Source organism: Leptonotus elevatus, chromosome 1 (genome assembly GCF_054856555.1).
Source record: "Leptonotus elevatus isolate MCC_2025b chromosome 1, RoL_Lele_1.0, whole genome shotgun sequence".
In the NCBI taxonomy this organism is placed as follows: Eukaryota; Metazoa; Chordata; class Actinopteri; order Syngnathiformes; family Syngnathidae; genus Leptonotus; species Leptonotus elevatus.
The window spans coordinates 25,527,487-25,545,875 of NC_141239.1; the positions used below are offsets into that span (position 1 = coordinate 25,527,487).

The 18,389-nt window shown below is 38.5% G+C and overlaps 1 protein-coding gene across 3 annotated transcripts; it reads left to right on the forward strand.

Moving 5' to 3' along the window:
* Window positions 1-1,559: 1,559 nt before the first annotated feature.
* micall2a (mical-like 2a) lies at window positions 1,560-18,015 on the forward strand. Of its 3 annotated transcripts, XM_086077942.1 has the most exons (18): window positions 1,560-1,750; window positions 3,152-3,200; window positions 4,235-4,376; window positions 5,425-5,585; window positions 5,657-5,775; window positions 5,874-6,263; window positions 6,345-6,496; window positions 7,240-7,285; window positions 7,553-7,713; window positions 8,442-8,540; window positions 8,677-8,741; window positions 8,911-9,034; window positions 11,741-11,843; window positions 14,100-14,173; window positions 14,240-14,354; window positions 14,602-14,648; window positions 14,742-14,801; window positions 15,057-18,015. In XM_086077942.1, the coding sequence occupies exons 1-18, from the start codon at window positions 1,608-1,610 to the stop codon at window positions 15,065-15,067; spliced, it is 2,061 nt and encodes a 686-aa protein (XP_085934068.1). In that variant the 5' UTR covers window positions 1,560-1,607; the 3' UTR covers window positions 15,068-18,015. The 3 variants fall into 3 exon arrangements, with proteins under 3 accessions (XP_085934068.1, XP_085934049.1, XP_085934058.1); XM_086077923.1 differs by lacking the exon at window positions 15,057-18,015 and having other exon boundaries at window positions 14,742-14,930; XM_086077932.1 differs by lacking the exon at window positions 15,057-18,015 and having other exon boundaries at window positions 1,561-1,750; window positions 6,348-6,496; window positions 14,742-14,930.
* The last annotated feature ends 374 nt before the right edge of the window (window positions 18,016-18,389 follow it).

An 18,389-nucleotide genomic window follows, 5' to 3' on the forward strand; every position in this document is an offset into this window, starting at 1 on the left:
GTCATTAGTTTGTTTGTTTTGTTTCCCTCCTTCCAAACTTGTGGTGATCATCAAATGGGCACGTTTTGAAGAAGTATACTCCACCAAGATGGCCGGCCGGACGACTTCGTTTTGGAGGATCCCGCAAAAATCCTTTCAAGAGTGCATGGATGTTTGGCAGAGACGGCTGGGAAAGTGCAAACAACTTTGAAGGATTACTTCAAAGGGGAAAACGTGCAGTATGGATTTGAAATATCGCTTTTGTGACACCAGTCCTGAAACTTTCATGACATACCTTGTCAATTTGAAATACCTTGGGGGAAGTCATGTTTTGTATGTTGTAAATTACTTATGTCGACTACAGTACACCTTAGCGTCATGAACTCATGGACTGTAGTAAAACACTGCACCCTACTGGGCAACCTCATAGGCAGACCGTCCAATGCAGTGGGGTCCTCGGTTCCCACAGAGAATTTGTATGTACGGGTATTGTTAGTAAAAGCAAAAACATACTCTATACACAACACAACATACAGTAAATATGTGTGTGTAAAACACTTCTCGGCCATAAAAGGATTAAACAAAAAAAAATATATGGTGGTAACTGAGCAAGTCATTTATACCCCACTATAGTTTTGACTGTATTTTTGTGTATGTCAGTTTACATGGTCCTTGTCGGCAAGCCTTTAAAACACTGTACGCAGCCCATAAAATGAACGCCTTAGTTCACCTGACAGTATTCACGGCAGTTTGAGGGCTTCGCAAGGTTCAAGTTCAGGTCACACTACACTTCCCCTTATGTTACACAGCATCAAGGTTTGTAGGTCAAATTCTCCAAACCAAGTGGAACAAATATGAATTATTTGAAAATGTTAGTTAGTCATTTCACAAAGTGTGATGGATTGAAAAAAAAACAAAAAAACAAACATGCATGAGATAATTGTCTTCTTTTTTTTTTTAATGCCTCAATCCTAATCCACAGTGTAATCATGAGCATACGCGATAAAAACAGTTGTACACACGATTAAGAACTGCATGTGCACAACTAAGATGATAAAAAAGAGCGGCCATCTTGTGCAGACAGATAGTAGCTACATTAATTAACATAGCCGAGCCTTTGTGCCTCTTAAAAACCAACTGTAAATAATAAACGTTTCCATCAAACTACGGTATTTATTTGTTCTTGACTGTATTTGTGTTAAATCTGTCACCATGCTAATTTAAATGACGAATGTTGCGACAAATGAGCGGTTGCGCATCATTTGTGCAAAAACCCCAGCCTCCACTCAAATATTTTAAAGTTATTTATTTATGCGCTCTCTATAAACTTTAGATTCGCCTATATTCATTGTATATTTTTGATTTTGATACTCACAGTGAGTTGAACAAATGTGTGAGGACTTCTATGAGGACCTTCTATTTTTTCTACGTTCGTTCGTGTAGTCATCGTCAGTGTCAACTTCGGCGGTTGCGCACCATTTGGCGCAGACACCCAAGCCAATCGCTCACTCGCCAACAAACAGGACGCGGCTGACCCAGCCCCCCACCCCCACCCCCACCCCCGCCACCTTACTTCAACACCTTCCTCCTCCTTCGCCCACTAACATTCGCGCGAGCACTTTGGCAGCATGTATGCTATCCAGGCTCTGGAGCAGTGGTGCCGGTGTCAGTGTGACGGTTACCGAGATGTGAACATCACCAACATGACCACGTCGTTCCGCAGCGGACTGGCCTTCTGCGCGCTCATCCACAAACACAGACCCGACCTCATGTAAGTACTGGACACTTTATTACCAGACGTGGCCCACTCCTTCATGGAACACTGAACAAAATTACTTATTGGGGACCTCTGGTTCTTACAGTAACATATCAACCTACTTAACTTGCTGAAGCAGTGTTCATATGCTAGAGGACTCTGATTGATTGACACAACATGCTTTCCAAAGTAATAAAGCATTAAGTAGAACTACATTGAATATGTAGTACGAAATAATAATATAGGCCTACTAAAAGCAACATAAACAAACGTAGGCCTATGCATAAATACTATGCATTCAATGCAGAAGTACCACCTGGTGTTTAAAAAAAAATTAAAAAAAATAATGAAATCCCATGTAGTAGATGGGCCTGATGACAATTCAGAACATCCGGGCATTTCTGCTATTTCCACAATGCAACGCTTCATTTCAATGGTGTTACTTGCCTGTGACTACTGACTAGCATACAAATCAGGCATGTTGTTATATAGTCAAACAACATTTTATCACATTATTTTTTCATCACATTTTCAAATCAAAAATAATACTCACAAATCAAATTACAACGATCCAAAGTCCAATGCTTTTTAATGAGTGGAGAGCATAGCTGAAAAAAAAAAATGTTGCATTGGTTGAAAGTGGGAAATCAGAGTTATCCCACTTGGATTGTGTCAGTTTCGCCCTCAAAGCGTTCAAGGCAAATGTAAACACAAGACATAATAATAATAATAATAATAATAATAATAATAATAATAATAATAATAATAATAATAAAAGACACGTGTTCACGTGACACAACATGATTTGGAATGACTTGGACACTCCGAGTGGGATAAATCCGACTTCAGCATAAGACCACCATTTTGACTTGTGACGTCATTTTGGAATTGTCAATAATCTTAAAAAAAGAAAGAAAAAAAGTGCTTCATGTACATAGTGGTTATTGCCACTCTCAGCTGAAGGTTGCTGTCAAACTAAACATAAAACAAAGAGAATTACACGTGCATTTGAATCAATCACTTAGCTTCCCCTAGCATACAATGGAAACACAATAGGCGCATGAGCTAACAATTAGCATGTGTGTGGCAGATATCTAAACACCAACAGTACAGTAATGCTAGCTCGTTAGCTTATCAATGGCACATTTGCCAGATGGCACTTAGGACGGGCAGGCTAAATGCCAGGTCGGCAAAGTGGTATTGGGGCATTTTACTCGAATGAGCATCAACACTGATACCAGGCTATACTGGTATTCTATTGATGTGTTCCTAGGTTATTATAGACATTCTGCCAAAGAGCATTTAATTGTAGTCACTATGCTGGTGCTTAGTTTGTTGCCTTGGCTCTGATTATGACAATTAAAAAAAGTTGCACTAGGGGGGGAAAAATACTTCTGTCTGTGTGTGTGTGTTTAGAAATTACGACTCACTGCGCATGGAGGACGTGTTTGACAACAACAAGCTGGTGAGACGTCGTCTTGTTTGTCCCTTTAAAACTTGACGTGTGATGTCACACCTCCAGCAATGTGCACCGGCGAGATAAGGGCAGCTGGAGGGAACTTCTTTCCTATCAGGGGGCGTTTTTAAAGCTTATTGTACTTTTTACAGTGTGTAGAATTTGTTGTTGTTTGTTGTTTTCCACCCATAGTTAAGGTAGTTATCGCAAATCGTTATGCTAACAGTTATGCTAGTTATCACAGCTAGTTATGCCAGCAACTATGTGTTGATGTTTTTTTATTAAAAATGATCATGCCAACTATTCTTGTAAAATGTTGCTGTTTAGTTCCGCTTTAACATTTAGGATTGTTGCCCCCAACTGGTATTCATGTAAATAGGGGAGGGAAAATCACTCTTAAAGTGTCGTGATGTTGTTGGGCAGTGTTTGAATTTGCACATTCCTATTTTATACTTTTAATTGAGTTATATTTTCTCTTACTTGAATCCGATTTTTGTCTACTCTACTCAATACTTCTGTCTATGTAGCACACATCTTCCTTGTTCTTCTTTTGTCCACTTATTTTTTGCTTATGTTAACCTTTGAAGTCCCACAGCCAGGAGTCCTCTGTCATATGAGTCATTTTCCCATTTTTTTCCTGCGCCGCTTCCTCCCGAGCGAGGACAGCATGTCACTGTGCGCTCTTGTCAATGAATGACGACTTTGCGGAAGTTGACTTCCTGCTACAAAGCTGAAGCACCTCTTAGAGCATTTACACGACTCCCATGGAGGCTCGTGGTAAAGGAAACATGAGTTTGGTAACAGACTCTCTTGTATATTTCATGACGTGTCACGTTTCCTGCACTGTTGTTAGATAAGAAACAATTTGGACAAAAGCACCTCTTGTCACATTCAGAGTTTACATTTAAAAATCATGTCCAAGTTGCTCCCTGTTCTATCCCGATGAATGCACAGGAAGTGAGCTATCTAGGTCTATTTAAAGCTGATTGTATTGTCCGACTTGTGACGCAGGCCTCCCGAATGTCAGTGTTTTGCTTCTGAAGGCTTTTCAGGTGGCAGAGGAGGAGTTGGGCATTCCGGCTTTGTTGGACGCAGAGGATATGGTGGCCTTAAGGATCCCTGACAGACTCAGCATTCTCACCTACGTTTCTCAGTACTACAACTACTTCAAAGCACGACCACAAAGTGAGGACCTTTCATTTCGTCCTCATTTTCAGGCTTTTATTCAAAATTACCTATTTTAGCTGTTTGGGGATGCATGCTTGCGCTGTGTAGGCGCAATATGATTTTTTTTTGGGGGGTACAACAGACATGGCATCTGTAAAGCTGACGTTGTACACATTCATTCAATATAATACAGTATATGTGTGGGGAAATGACAGCATTATTGTTGCTTTGGCTTCTACTTCAAATGTGTGTCAGTTGGATGATTGTGTTTTTCTTAGCTGGACATGAAATCCTAAAACAAGAAAGCTGTTTTTTGAAAAGCGGTATAAATTTTGTTGTTGTTATTATGATGTTTGTTATTGGGATTATTATTTAATTTGTTTTTATCTATAACAAAAAATATATATTTAAAGACTTAATATTTTCATATATGGTTTACAATGTTGGTTAACGATAGAGCTTAAAATAATTAAATAGCAAATAAAATATTTATAATAATGTTATATAAATAATAAATGGAATACAATATTTGTTAATCATTCTTTAAAATTTTTGCAATTTTTTACAAATGATTTTTTATAAAGTTAGGTTTTTCTCTTTAAAAAATTAAATATGTTAAAATATTTTAAAACAATTTTTTAGGATTTGTTAATTATTATTGCTTATTTTATTTTTTATTGAGTTTTAACAAAATAAATAAAAATTTAAATATATATTTTTTAAATGTTTTTTTATTAATAAAATTATTAATCATGTTAATTTGTAATAATATTTAAAGTTGTTATTTAAAATATTTAAAATGTTTTTGAAAGTGTATGAATGTTGTTCAAACAAAATTACAATATTTACTAATTGCTATTTATGTAATATATATATATATATATATATATATATATATATATATATATATATATATATATATATATATATATATATATATATATATATATATATATATATATATATATATATATATATATATATATATATATATATATATATATATATATATATATATATATATATATAAATATATATATAAAACTTTTGTTTTCCTCTTCGGTAGAAGTAAAACGTCTGGTGCAGCGCTCCAAGGAAGCCCCGTCAGAGAAGAAAAATCCACCGGTAGCCCCCAAAGCCTCGCCAACCAAGACCACCGTCAAGAATCTGGCTCCTTCCCCTGTTGCTGGCTGGACGTCTCCTAAATTGGCAAAAGCTGCTGTTCAGGTGGGGTCACTTCATTGGCCACGCCCGCACATCTGCTCCAATGAGATCCACTTGTCAAGCTTGTTTTCCAGAAGCCGACCACCAACAAAAGTGCAACACTCAACAGCAAATGTGTGGCTTGCAACAGTCACGTTCATCTGGTCCAACGACACTTTGTGGACGGCAAACTCTTTCACAGAAGCTGTTTCGTGTAAGAAACATTTTCAACTAAGTACTAAGTTCAAAGAAAGTGTAAGGAGTCCCTGTCCGAACAGATGTTCTGATAGTTTTTTCATGATGCTATTCCAGATGCTGCGAGTGTTCGAGCACGCTCCACGCGGGAGGCTACAAACCCGGGAAGAATCCGGACACTTTTATTTGCCACGTGCACCCCGAGAAGATTTCCAAACCTTCGGCCGAGGCTCGGCTTAAGGCAGCATCCGGATGGTTAGAAAGCTCCGTCGCCATCCAGCCTGCACCTTCTTCCAAGCACGTCCATCCAGTGTCCCAGACTCAGTGCTGGACCACCTCGGCGCAGAAAACTCAAGCGGCCCGGCAGAACTTTTTCCAAGCAGCGCCGCCTCCGGCATTCCCGCAATGGCCGCACATCGACGCGGGCAGAGCAGGAAAGAAACTGGCCCAGGAAAATTGCAACAATAACAACAAACGTCTATTTACCGTTCGTTCGGCAGAGAAACGGTAACAGTTATTTCTTACCCTATTTGTCCCATTTCTAATTTTTTCAAATGATTAAGATTATGATTTGTGAATTTCACTCAGCAGCTTTGGGGGAGAGTCCAGTCCACTCCACTCCACTCTGCCAAAAGCCAAGTACAACAAAAGTATAGCGAGGAATTTTCACACCAGCAGTGAAGAATCCGCACACCCTGAGGCGATCAAATGTAGCACCATAAGGTCGACGACTGCCACAGGTGCACCCAACAGACTCCACCCTGACCCCTTGCCTGCCCCTTATTCATACAAAACAAAGCCCTTTGTCATGTGGGACAAATGCCTGTGCTTTTTTTTGAGTTACTTACCAATATGCATTCCCAAAATCAAAACTACATGACAAAATATTCTACTTCCTCAAATGGTGGGCTCCGCATTAATAGATATCGGGCCTTAATCACTTACTGGTCCACTCGAACAAATAAACACCGCACAAAAAGACCCTTCCCCACTTTGTCAAGAACGGAAATATCTGGTGGTGCCACTAGGGGGCTGTAATTACCTTTATTATGACGTGTTGCAGTGAACGTGGCATCTGTAAAGCTGAAGTTGTTTATTTTAATTACATATCATATAATTTTGGTTAGCTAATAATTTTTTTGTATATAAATACTGGTAAAAAGTAGATAAAATATATATTTTTATTTAATAGTACAGATTTAAAACACATTTTGACTCTTAACTTTATAGTACATTTGTGTGAATTATATACAGTAATACATAATGTAAATGCTTTGCTCAATATAAAATGGTATATAATTTAATAAAGCAGAATCATATTTTAAAATGCATAAATCATTCTACTGATATATTTGTAGAAAAAAATAATAGTATTACAGTAGTACTATGTAAAAAACCATTCATAATTTTATCGCTTATAAATGATATTTTAAAATGCCCAAATAAAGGCATCCCCTCAGCCACTATTCTATTTTGCCGACAGATCCTCCAAAGCCTAACCCTGCGGAAACCATAGCCGAGGCGCCAAGGTAAAGCCTATCAGTATCACTAACTGGCTTATTAGACCCGTCAGTCCTGATCTTGTCTAATCTCGCTCGCATCTCTAAACTACACTAGCGCTTTCCCCCAACCTTATCGTCCTCTTAACAGCAACTCTTCCCATTCCTATCCTCCACTAATGACTCCGGTGTGTCTTTCATCTCTACTGTTGCTTCTCAGCACTTTCAAATTAGAAGACGATGCCTCTCTTTTTTGCTCTTGTAATGTCCCGCCATGCGTTTCTTTGTGTTGTGCAGGAGAGGTGTAGAAAGTGCTGGAAAAGAACATCAGAATGACTTGACATCTACAGCTCTCTCCAGCGTCTCCAGCAGCACCGCAAAGACGCCTCCCCCGACTCCAGTGACTGTACCGCCTCCTCATCCTGTCACTCTTTCACCAGCTGTCTACGTGCATCGGGGTGAGTTGATTCTAATAAAAAATAATGACGTTGCAAAAAAAGAAAGACACAGCCACCTGTAGCCACACACACTCAAAAATCACAGATACTCCAGTAGAACGTGAGGATTGCAACTCCAATTGGACAAAATTAAAACCTGAAACCATACAAACCCTTTGTTATTATTAAATAATGCAAAATACCATTTAAAAAATAATAATTAGAATATAATGTTCTAAAAAATATTTGATAGGTGCACGCCATTCAAGATTCTAAATTGTTGATCGTGAACGCGAGTGTGAATGCTCTGTGATTGGCAGCTGACCAATCCAGGGCTCCAGCTCAGGAGGACAAGCGCTATGGTAAATTGAAAATACATGTCAAAACCAACAGGGTGCTTTCTTTAGCATTAGAGGACTGTAATTGAAAAATTAATAGTCTTCTTGTTATGACTTGGAATTAAAGCGAACGCCGCCTGCCGCAAGTAACCAACACCTCTACAATAAATGTTGTAATTACTATCAAGATGCCACCAGATGATGCCAAAGTAGTAGCTTTGTATTAAACATGGCTTTAAAATAAAAATCATTGAAAATCAATAAAGTTCTTGATGGCTAGAATTGTTACTGACAATAAAAAAAAAAAAGATGACATTAGAATTTTTCGCACATTTCAGGCCTTTATTTGTTTGTGCTGAAAATCTCATGCAAATTGAAGTGAGACATTAAAGCTTGCTGTCCTTATTCCAGCCGATCCTCCCAGGAGGCGCTCGCCTGTCAAAGCCCCCGCAAGATGGCCAGCTGTGGAGTCCATTAGCTCGCCGACCTCCAAGGGAGACGTCCCATCAGGCACGCCGTCACCTCAACACACACATGCTTTAACGGCCATCATTGCTGATGAAATATGGCTTTTGACAGAAAACACATAAGGTAGAGTCAGATGTGACAAAAGCTGCCATCTAATCCTATTTCATCTACCTCTTAGACGCTAAAAAGGGAAAGTATTTGTCACCCACCAACGCCTCCAGCGCTGAAATGAGCTCACCCTCCGTAAGTTCCCTCCATTAAATCTCTTAAGAGACTAATTAACAGCGTGACATGTACGCTGTCCAAAAAATGGAAAATTTTTCATTTAACTTATCAAGTCCGACTTTATTTTTTTTCTAAATTATGAAAGGACTTGAATGGACCCCTTTAAAGCGCTTTTGTTTTATATCAGCGCATGTCTTATCACATCCCGGCGGAGCGGATAGAGCGCGAGTTGGACGACATCGAGACGAACCTGGCGCTGATGGAGAGGGAAGGTGTCGAGCTGGAGAGGAAGCTCCGCTGCTGTGAGGAAGGTATGCCCTCGTCTTCCTCCCTCCCCCTTCCTCCTGTTTGGATGGCGACGCTCCAAAAAAGGGATACATGTCATGGATAAGAATAGTAATTACATTTTGGCATTTAAAATATGAGTTAAGTAACTGGTACTTATCATTGCTGTTTGTTTAATGCAGCATTGGGTGTTTAGAAAAACAACCTTTAACCCATTCACTGCCAGCCATTTTCACTGAAGCAACCCCCTTTGCTCCCAGCTGATTTACTGGATTTTGACTGATTTTGCAAGGCCCACAGAATATTGTGTTCTATTGCTTTAATAGAACCTATCAAAAGAAAGATTAGTCTCTTCTTTCATTAAAAAAAAAATTATTTCTTTCAGTTTCTGTTTTGCAGCATAGTATATATATATATATATATATATATATATATATATATATATATATATATATAGCTAAGTTTCATCATTATTCACAAATTTGTTTAAAACAGTGGGGAAGATAACAACATGGCCCTGGTTGATCGCTTATACTCTGCTGCCACCTGCTGGCCGTTTTTGTAATAACTACCATTGCTTCAACCATTCTCTTCAGTTCAGAGGCTGCATTATGCCCTGGCATAAAAAACACACAAAAAAACACGTATAAATGAGTCATTGGGAGCATGGTAATATTTAAAATAGAACATATTTATACATTTTTGAAAGCAAATGAGTGACCTTTTCATTACCTAAAGTAGAGGACTATATCACAATCTAGCATGAGAACTGTCCCTTACAGAAAACGCAGGATCTCCAGCATGTCATGAAAACTGCACAACACGTATGTGAATTAGGGCTGGGTTAAATGATTATTTTTTTAATCGATTAATCTAGAAAATAGTTTTTTGATGCATAGAGGAATCTAACGATTCATTTTTAAATCCGATTTGATTCGATTTCAATTCGATTATTGATTTTCTCTCCATAATTTGACCTATATAGCAATTAATGCTAATTTATCTCCATGAATAAAACAAAAAAATTCTTGCTTCCGATATATTTTAATTCAAGTTAAAAAATTATTTGTATTGAACAATACAACGATAAAGTGCACATAGTTGTAGTGCAATGGAATCTTATAATACAAAAATAATAAAATAAAAACTTTCTTTCAATAAATAAAACCGCAAAAACCACAATCTGAACCAAAATGTTATCAACATGGGGGGGATTTGTCTGATAGTAGTCCTCCAAAAGTGTATGTATATATATATATGTGTGTGTGTGTGTGTGTGTGTGTGTGTGTCTTTATATAAAGACATTAAGAAATTAAGAACAATAAACGTTTGCATGTATTTGAGAAGTGTGTGTCTGTGTCAGCAAGAGGCGAGTGTGTGAGGGGTGTGTGTGTGTTTAAGTGGGCAGTGGGCACAAGTTCTGTTTGTGCGAGGTTGAAGCACAAGTTCCATGTTGCAGTTTGAATGAATAAATGCACAAGTTGAATGACCGGGTTAATCATTGCAAACAAGGAAGGGAAAAAAGTTGAAAACTTACGGTGTCTTCTCCTCCACACAAGCAGCTCCCTCCCGGGAGCTTGCTCTTAAGTGCTGGTTCATCGCGGTTGTGCTACTTCCATGCTTTTGACATCTTATTACGAGATCTTTTCTTTTCCCTCGAGTCCGGCTCGCTGCTACTCAATGCCGCGGAAATTTTTTGATTCTGATTTGTTTCCCGTCGCGCCGCACCACAACGGAAGAAAAAAAAAGAGGCTTCTGCATCCTCTATCTAAACAATCGCCACATGCTAATTGTATTGTGTCATTGCTAGCTTGCTTCACACTTCAACAATCAAACAAAAAACGAAAAAAAACTCACCAGATAAGCCAACCTCCACGCTTATTTCCTCCAAGCCATCTCCCCGTTCACGTAGTTTGTCATGTCATCCATCCGAATGTGGAATTTGTCGGCTTATATATGAATGGATTGTCAATGCTGCCTTCATTTGTAAGTCCGTGCCGTCATGCAGCCATCAAATTCGGCTCTCAGAGGACCCAGCCTTGTGAATTTGGACACACTTATTGTTGTATTGTGTTGCATTGCTACACGTTGTACACAATATACGTGCATTGTAACCGCGTCCTGTGTTTTGTCTCCAAGGAGACGTATTTGGTGAGATAGATATTAGGGGTGTGCCAAAAAATTGATTCTCATAAGAATTGCGATTCTCATTTAGTACGATTCAGAATCAATTTAAAATGTCCCAAAATCGATTTTATTTAAATTATTTTATACCGTCTTCCCTTTGTTTGTGTGTGCCTTTATTTGGAGCGCTGTTCATGTTGTAACCGATTTGGCCACTTAGGGGCAGTGTGGTTCCACGCGGTCTGATACACTGTTAAGTTGTAGCCACATTAGATCAATCAATAAGTTGATGTGTGATGACATCATCATGTGAATACACACATTAAGCTGGAGTGTGCACGTGTGAGCGGGAGGTTTACTCGACATGTCTGTGGCCGAATGAGGTGAGTGGCGCAGACGGTCTTCGGGGATGCTTCCTGATCGTGTCGCCAGTCGGTGGCCTGATTGCATTGCTCAAGGTCAACAATGGCTACGTGATGTGAAAAAAATTCACGAGTAAATAAAACCTGTGCGTTGTTCAAAGTCTCAAACAAATCTCAATGTTTTCCATCACTAATAGTAATCACGCAGAGGGTTGTGTAGCAACATGTTGTTTTGGTGCTTTCCAGAGGGCAAGGGCGACCTGCTGATGGACCCGCTTATGGTCGACTGGTTCAATCTCATTCGAAAGAAGCAAATGTTCATCAGGAAGGAGTCCGAACTTGTCTACACGTGAGTAGCTGGCACTTGCTCAGTTAATTTTTCATTTTTTCCTTTGTGTTAAAAAAAATTTCAGTTACAATGAAAAATATGTACTGTACTGTAAAAAATGAGTGAGATATTGATTTGTGTGTCATTTTTCTGCCACTGGAGGGCATAATTGCATATGTAAGACAGTGACAGCTCAGTGCATTTTTTTTTTATATGACAGTTTTTCTCCACAGGGTTTGGCACATTTCTTGAAACGATTTGACATTTTTAAAATACCATGGACAAATCCCTAAACCACCCTACAATTGGTCTCAACTAAATAGCATTTTTTATTGCTTTCATCAAATTGCCAATGTCTCAATTGCCTCAGTGGATCTGTGCACAACGTGGCCACATTTAGCACATTTTCCAAACAAACAGATTTTGCTGATCAAACTGGATTAGTTGTTTTTCATTTTAATGGATGTCTTCTCCAAAACTTGTCGGCAGGATTTCAGTGTGCAAGTCATAAAATGCAAAATCATCTGTTCAATTGTCAAAATTAGTCCAGTAAAACACAGGAGATCAATGTAGAGGATGGTTGAGACATTCACGCCGTTTTTTTCCGCTGTGACGTGGATGAAAACCTTTGGCCATACAGAGAGCAGCGTAAGGATGGCTAAGAGAGGGAAGGTGACGATAGTGACGGCACAAGAAATTCTGTAGAGTAAGTTTGACTCTATTTAGAGTAAATTTGACTCTATTTTGAGTGGGACCAAATAGACTCAGTTTTAGAGTAATATTTACACGTGGACAAGAGTATAATAAAAAAATTGAAAAAAATACAATACAAGTCACTCAAGGGTTGAGGAACCTTTAGGTTGGGAAACGGCCGCAGTACCACCTGAGCTACGTCACTTCTACTGTTTGCTTAGCTCCAAGATGTTCTTGGTCTCAGAGTTATGAAGATTCCAGCTGACACGAGCGATATACTATCACACAGCAGGAGCTCTTTAGCTCAGGGCGTCGATCGGCTGTCTCCCAAGCCGAAAGTCGTGAGTTCGTTCCTCAACCCTTGAGTGATTTTTATTTATTTTCACTTTTTTATCTTAAACTCTTCTAAGTGTAACTCTAAAACTGAGTCTATTTGGTCCCACGCTAAGTAGAGTCAAATTTACTCGACAGAATTTACTGTGTAGTGAAAGTGTTACAGTAGTTGGTTCTTCATTTACGCTGTGCGCTAGATATAATTTTAGTTATTAGTTTTTCATAAATATACAGAATTCGGCTTACACTTTATTGTACTCTAATGTGTAAGTAACTGTGTGAATAAAAAGTGTTGCAGTTTCCTTGACTGTGAGTGGAGTATGTCAAACCGCAAACTTTGAAAACTGCTCTTGTAAAATCTATTTTATATTTAATTGTATACATCTGATGATTTTGACTTGCAGTGCTTACAGAATGCCAAAGGGACAATACATTTTTCTGAGAGAGAGCTCAGTATTGTTCATTCGGTAATTTTACCGATTCGACATGTCATCATCATTGCTCTCTCTTTTTTATTTATTTATTTTATTTAAAAAAAAAATATTTTGTGTGAGCGTGTACTCATTAATTCACATAAAACCTATTAAAAATCCCATAAAATTTTTTTTGGGGGACTTTGATACGTAGGTAAGCTGTTTTAGGAGAGATATGAGCTTTTGCAGATGATCCGTGGTGTTGTGCAAAATCGTCCAAGTTACTTTTGGCAAAAACACTAAGTGAATGCAGATGAGTCAACGCAATTGAGAAGGATCTTTGCAGTTGTGACTGAACCGACTCTTTGTTTGGGAAAATAACTTGAAGCATGTGTGAGCAGTTTTGGGATAGATATGTGCTTTTGCTAATTAACTAATAGGTTGTGCATAAATGTAGGTCTGTTTGACCAAATAAACCTGCAGTTTAAAAAATGTCATCTCTGTTAATGTGCCAAACTTATGGAGAAAAACTGTAAGAGCTATCTAATCTTTAACATTAAGTGACTTGTGAAACTCTGCATATTTTCCTTCATTTTGTCTCCACAAATATATGCATGATTATCATTAAATAAGTGTCCAAGTAAAGGGGTGGTCATTACTCGCGCATTAAAAAAAATGGTGGCGTTAAAGGAACTTTAAATTAACTCAAAATTAACTCACTAATTTTGACACCCCTAATTATATAGATAGATAGATACAAAAAATTCTAGATGATGCTTTGCACGGACTTCCAAACAACATCCAGATGTTGTGACAGAGATTATTTGTGATGTTTCAGAGCGAGGACTCAGGAGCTGGAGCGGCAGCAGCCGCGTGTCGAGCACGAACTCCGCAGGCTGCTGGACAAGCCGGGTAAAAGTTGACATCACGCTGCAATGCTTCTGCTTCTGGAGCTGACTTTCCCATTGGGTGCAACAGATGGCATCAAGTCTCCTGAGGAGCGAAGGCGCGAGAAAATGCTGATGCACAATTTAATGGAGATCGTGGATGGCAGGAACGCTATCGTGGAAGTCCTGGATGACGACCGCCTCAGGTGAGCGGAAATAATGTTATTATGAAGGAACAACAAGTCAATCATTTTTTCTTTTTTTTCTATCAAATAATTCCTTAGGAAGGGATTTAGCGACTTTAGACTTTTTGCAGTCAAGGCTTGGCATCATCAATGATGTCATTGATTGAAAAAAAGGGGGAAAACAGTACCCTCTGCTGGCTTAGTTCCTTGCATGCAGAGTCACTTTTATTCCAATCACTAATGCAGCTTTTTTTAAACTCATTTTCAGGGAATTAGCAGAGGATGAGCAGCTGAATGCAATGATGAAAAATTTGGGTAAGGACAGTGTATAATCTTTAATCCTTAGTTTTTATGTTAAGTTTGATGGACAATTTGTTTGTGTTTTTTGTTTCCTTTTGTTATCATTAGGATTAAAGAAAGGCAAACCTAAAAGGAAATCCGCCATCTCAAAACTGTTTGGTCGAAGAAGTAAGCGGCGAGTGGAATAATTTTCCAATTATTTGCTAAATCATTGCCTTACAACTTTGAGACATTTTGAGGTCATCGTGTGAATAAAGTACCGATTTCAACATCTTAATAAAACTAGTCAACCCTGAATTTGGTTAAGATGTGTGATCGTAGATATTAAATATGTTAAAAGAGGAACCAAATTTTTGCAGCAATACATATATCCCCTGCCCAGGATGTTGACCGGAATTAACGTCACAACATTTGTGCTCGCAGGTGTCATGTGACCAAACCCAGAAAACAAGTTGCTGCCATAATATCTACGGGGTGATGACACAAAACTATCATGTCTTCAACCCATAGTTACGCTAGTTATCACAGATAGTTATGCTAGCAAGTAGCAACTATGGGTCGATGCTTTCATGTCAAAAATGATCATGCCAAGTATTCTTGCAAAATGTTGCTATTTAGTTCCACTTTAGCATTTAAGTCACCCTTAAAGGGACAGTGTGGCAAATTTTTAGATTTTTCAATATGCATTACATTTTAAAAACACGCTATTCATTTCAATAATATGCAAAATAGAAAAATAAAATTATATCAACATATTTTTTTAATATATCTATTTATAGGTGTAGGTCCAATAATAGCTAATTATATTACATAGAACACGCCGCACATTACAGGAGGCTGACATGTTTTGCCGCCATCTTTCTGCTACGGATGCCCGAAAGAGATGAACATAGTGAATAGTAATTTGTGGTAGGCTTGCAAAGTGTGGTCACTCTGAGGCACTGTAGTGCAAATGCACGTGCTTCGAACCGAGGTCATTGCATCCTATTAGTTCACCACTAGATGACACTAAATTCTACACACTGTCTCTAACACTGCACAGGATAATTGCTCAGGGTAATTATTCAGACATTCCGTAATCGGGCCTTTTCTGGCTTTGATTGTAAGCGTTGAAAAAATTCTAAAATGATCCCTGATTATCGGCATGTGTGTATGCCACTTTGGCAGGATTACTGCCAGAATGCAGCATAAACAATTTTATAAAAACTTTGGCCTTGTATGAGGTCTGGTCTCCCTTGGTGCGTTTGTTTGTATTCTTTTTGATAGCAATGTAAAAGACATCCAATTTTGGAGGCCCAATTGTCGTATTTATTATTCAGTATTACCTGCATATCGCATTTCCCACTGTCACACACATACCATGTCACCTACCTACCATCCTGTATTTATTCCTTTTTTACTTTGTAATAATAACTTGTCCCTGTGTGTTACTTTAATTAGTCATTAATATTTCACCCCCCCCCCAAAAAAAAATCATCCAATCAGATGGCGCGAGGTCAAAAGTAGGTCGTTGGCGGTTGAAATAATTTCTGCTACATTATGTGCATATTAGACACACGTGTAATCCTTCCACAGTCTCCCAGCCAAATTGAAATTATTTCATTAATAATTACAATAATGGATTTTAACAAATTTCCTGTAACGACATTAGCAGGAGAAGAAGACAGAGGGGCGGAGGAGGACGCGGCGGGCTTGTTAATTAAGCCACACGTGTTGAGCAGCCTCCATTTTGTACTGTAGGTGGCAGCCTGGCTATGCTCTATCACACACACTCTCTTACACGCACACACAGCCACCACTTGCAAAATCCAATTTGCCACACTTGCAGACAGTTAATTTCTTTGCTAATTTTATAAATGCTGTCTAAAAAAAAAAAGAGAAAGTTTGAGCCGTGCCGACGCAGTTATGCTACGTGAAAGAGGATTAGCTCTGGCGCTAGCTTATGGCGGCCAAGGCTTATAAACTATAGTGCGGCCTTATCACACGTCTGACGTGCTTTAATTAAACATTACTCTTTACTAATATCTGCACGGCGAATGTGCCGCACCTGAATGTGCGGCCTGCTCGCTTTTAGCATTTTAGCTTGGAAAGGAAGGCGCGCTTGTAGCAACTTTCAACTCTGCCGTCCAACAAATCCTTTGAAGATTAGCGCGTGTGTGCGTGTGCATGAGGTGGAATTATTGTGCGAAAGCTGAAGAGTATTCGTACATAAAGCACATACATGGGGAGAAGTTATTCTGTGCCCAGTTTGTATCATTCTGCCCACTTTTGCTGCGATTCCACTGCTTCCCCAATCCTCAATCTAAACCTTTCAAAATGTAAGACATTCACTCTGATTCAATTGGAATAAATTCCCATTTTTGTTTTTAAGCCCCCCCACCCCCTCTTTTTTTGTTTTTGCAACAAGCAACTCAAATGTGAAATGTAGATGAACTGCAGCAGATATGACACGCAGCTCACTCTGCGATGCATGAAATGGTGATCACAAAGTCGAAACTGAGTTCTGAGATGATGTTTGGTGTGTAAAAAGAAAAAAAAAGGAAGGTGGCACGCGTGTGATGCGTCTGACAGTCGAGACTTGAATGTGTGATATTAGAGTTAATTAAAGCTTTGTGCCCCGTCTCCTGCAAATGCTTGCACTGGTGCAATTAAGACTCAAAGGCGAGGGCTTAGTGTCAGCGGGTGTCTGGGGTGTGGAATACATGGTTGCAAACAGGAATGGGACCCGATTCGCCCAGCTAGCGCCGAGCGACAAGCATTAACAACAGCCTCAAATTAGAGGGATATTAATATTCATAAGTAAAACAATTTGTGTGTGCGTGCGTGTGATGAAATGGAATCCTCTGAGGTGAGCCCTTGTGTCCAGGCTGCTCATTAGAATTTGCCATTAGCCGTCAAGTGCTTCATCTGTATGAAAAGTCTCTTTTGAGCTGAATTTGTAATCTTGTTGGGGGAAACTTTGGCATGGAAATACACTCACCCGGACGCAACAATAGGTACACCCACGCTAACTGTATCCAAAAATGATGCTTTCGCATGCATAGTAAAGCTATTTGTAATTAATTTACTGACGGGTTGGTTTACAAGTGCACTGGATTACACTGAAAGGTGTTTGTAAAATGTTGGTTCATTTGTGTATGCCACAAATTAAACGTAGTTAAGCCTAAAATGGTTCCGATTTTCAGATGAGGGCAAGGCAAGACTGCTTTATTTATTTACACGTTTCACACACAGGCTAACTTAATGTGCTTTGCAGAACTAAAAGTACATTTAAAAGCATTTAAAAAGCAAAACCGTTTAAAACACAGTACAGAAATATATTACAGCTTGCGAAAATTACGGTAATAAAAAAACACAGTGCTAGAAAAAAATAAATTAATTGGATTTTAAAAAGACCTAGACCATAGTCATTGGGGGGGGGGAATATATTTTGTTAACTGCACGTAAATTTAAGTTAATCTGAACTTGCTAATTTAAGTAAATTTAGACTTGCTATTTTGACCAAAATAGTTATTTTCTTCTTTTTTGTGGCAAAATACTATTATTATTACTAGTTTAGTTTTTGTTTAGTTTTTGCATTGGTCCACAACATTCTGTTGATGCTCTACATTTACAGTTGATCAAATTATGTATTTAATGGGAAAAGGCTGCTTTTTGTTTAAATCTAAATGAACCATTGTAAAAATAAAAATAAATAAAAAAACAACTTGACACAACTTCATACTCTTTTGTCATTTTCCAACTAAATGCTTCAAC

Excerpts from the sequence above, each read along its gene's own strand:
- micall2a (XM_086077923.1), top strand. The coding sequence starts at position 1,608 with ATGTATGCTATCCAGGCTCTGGAGCAGTGGTGCCGGTGTCAGTGTGAC. Across the intron at positions 3,201-4,234 it reads TGTTTGACAACAACAAGCTG|GCTTTTCAGGTGGCAGAGGA; the intron begins GTGAGACGTCGT and ends TTGCTTCTGAAG. Across the intron at positions 7,286-7,552 it reads ACCATAGCCGAGGCGCCAAG|GAGAGGTGTAGAAAGTGCTG; the intron begins GTAAAGCCTATC and ends TGTGTTGTGCAG.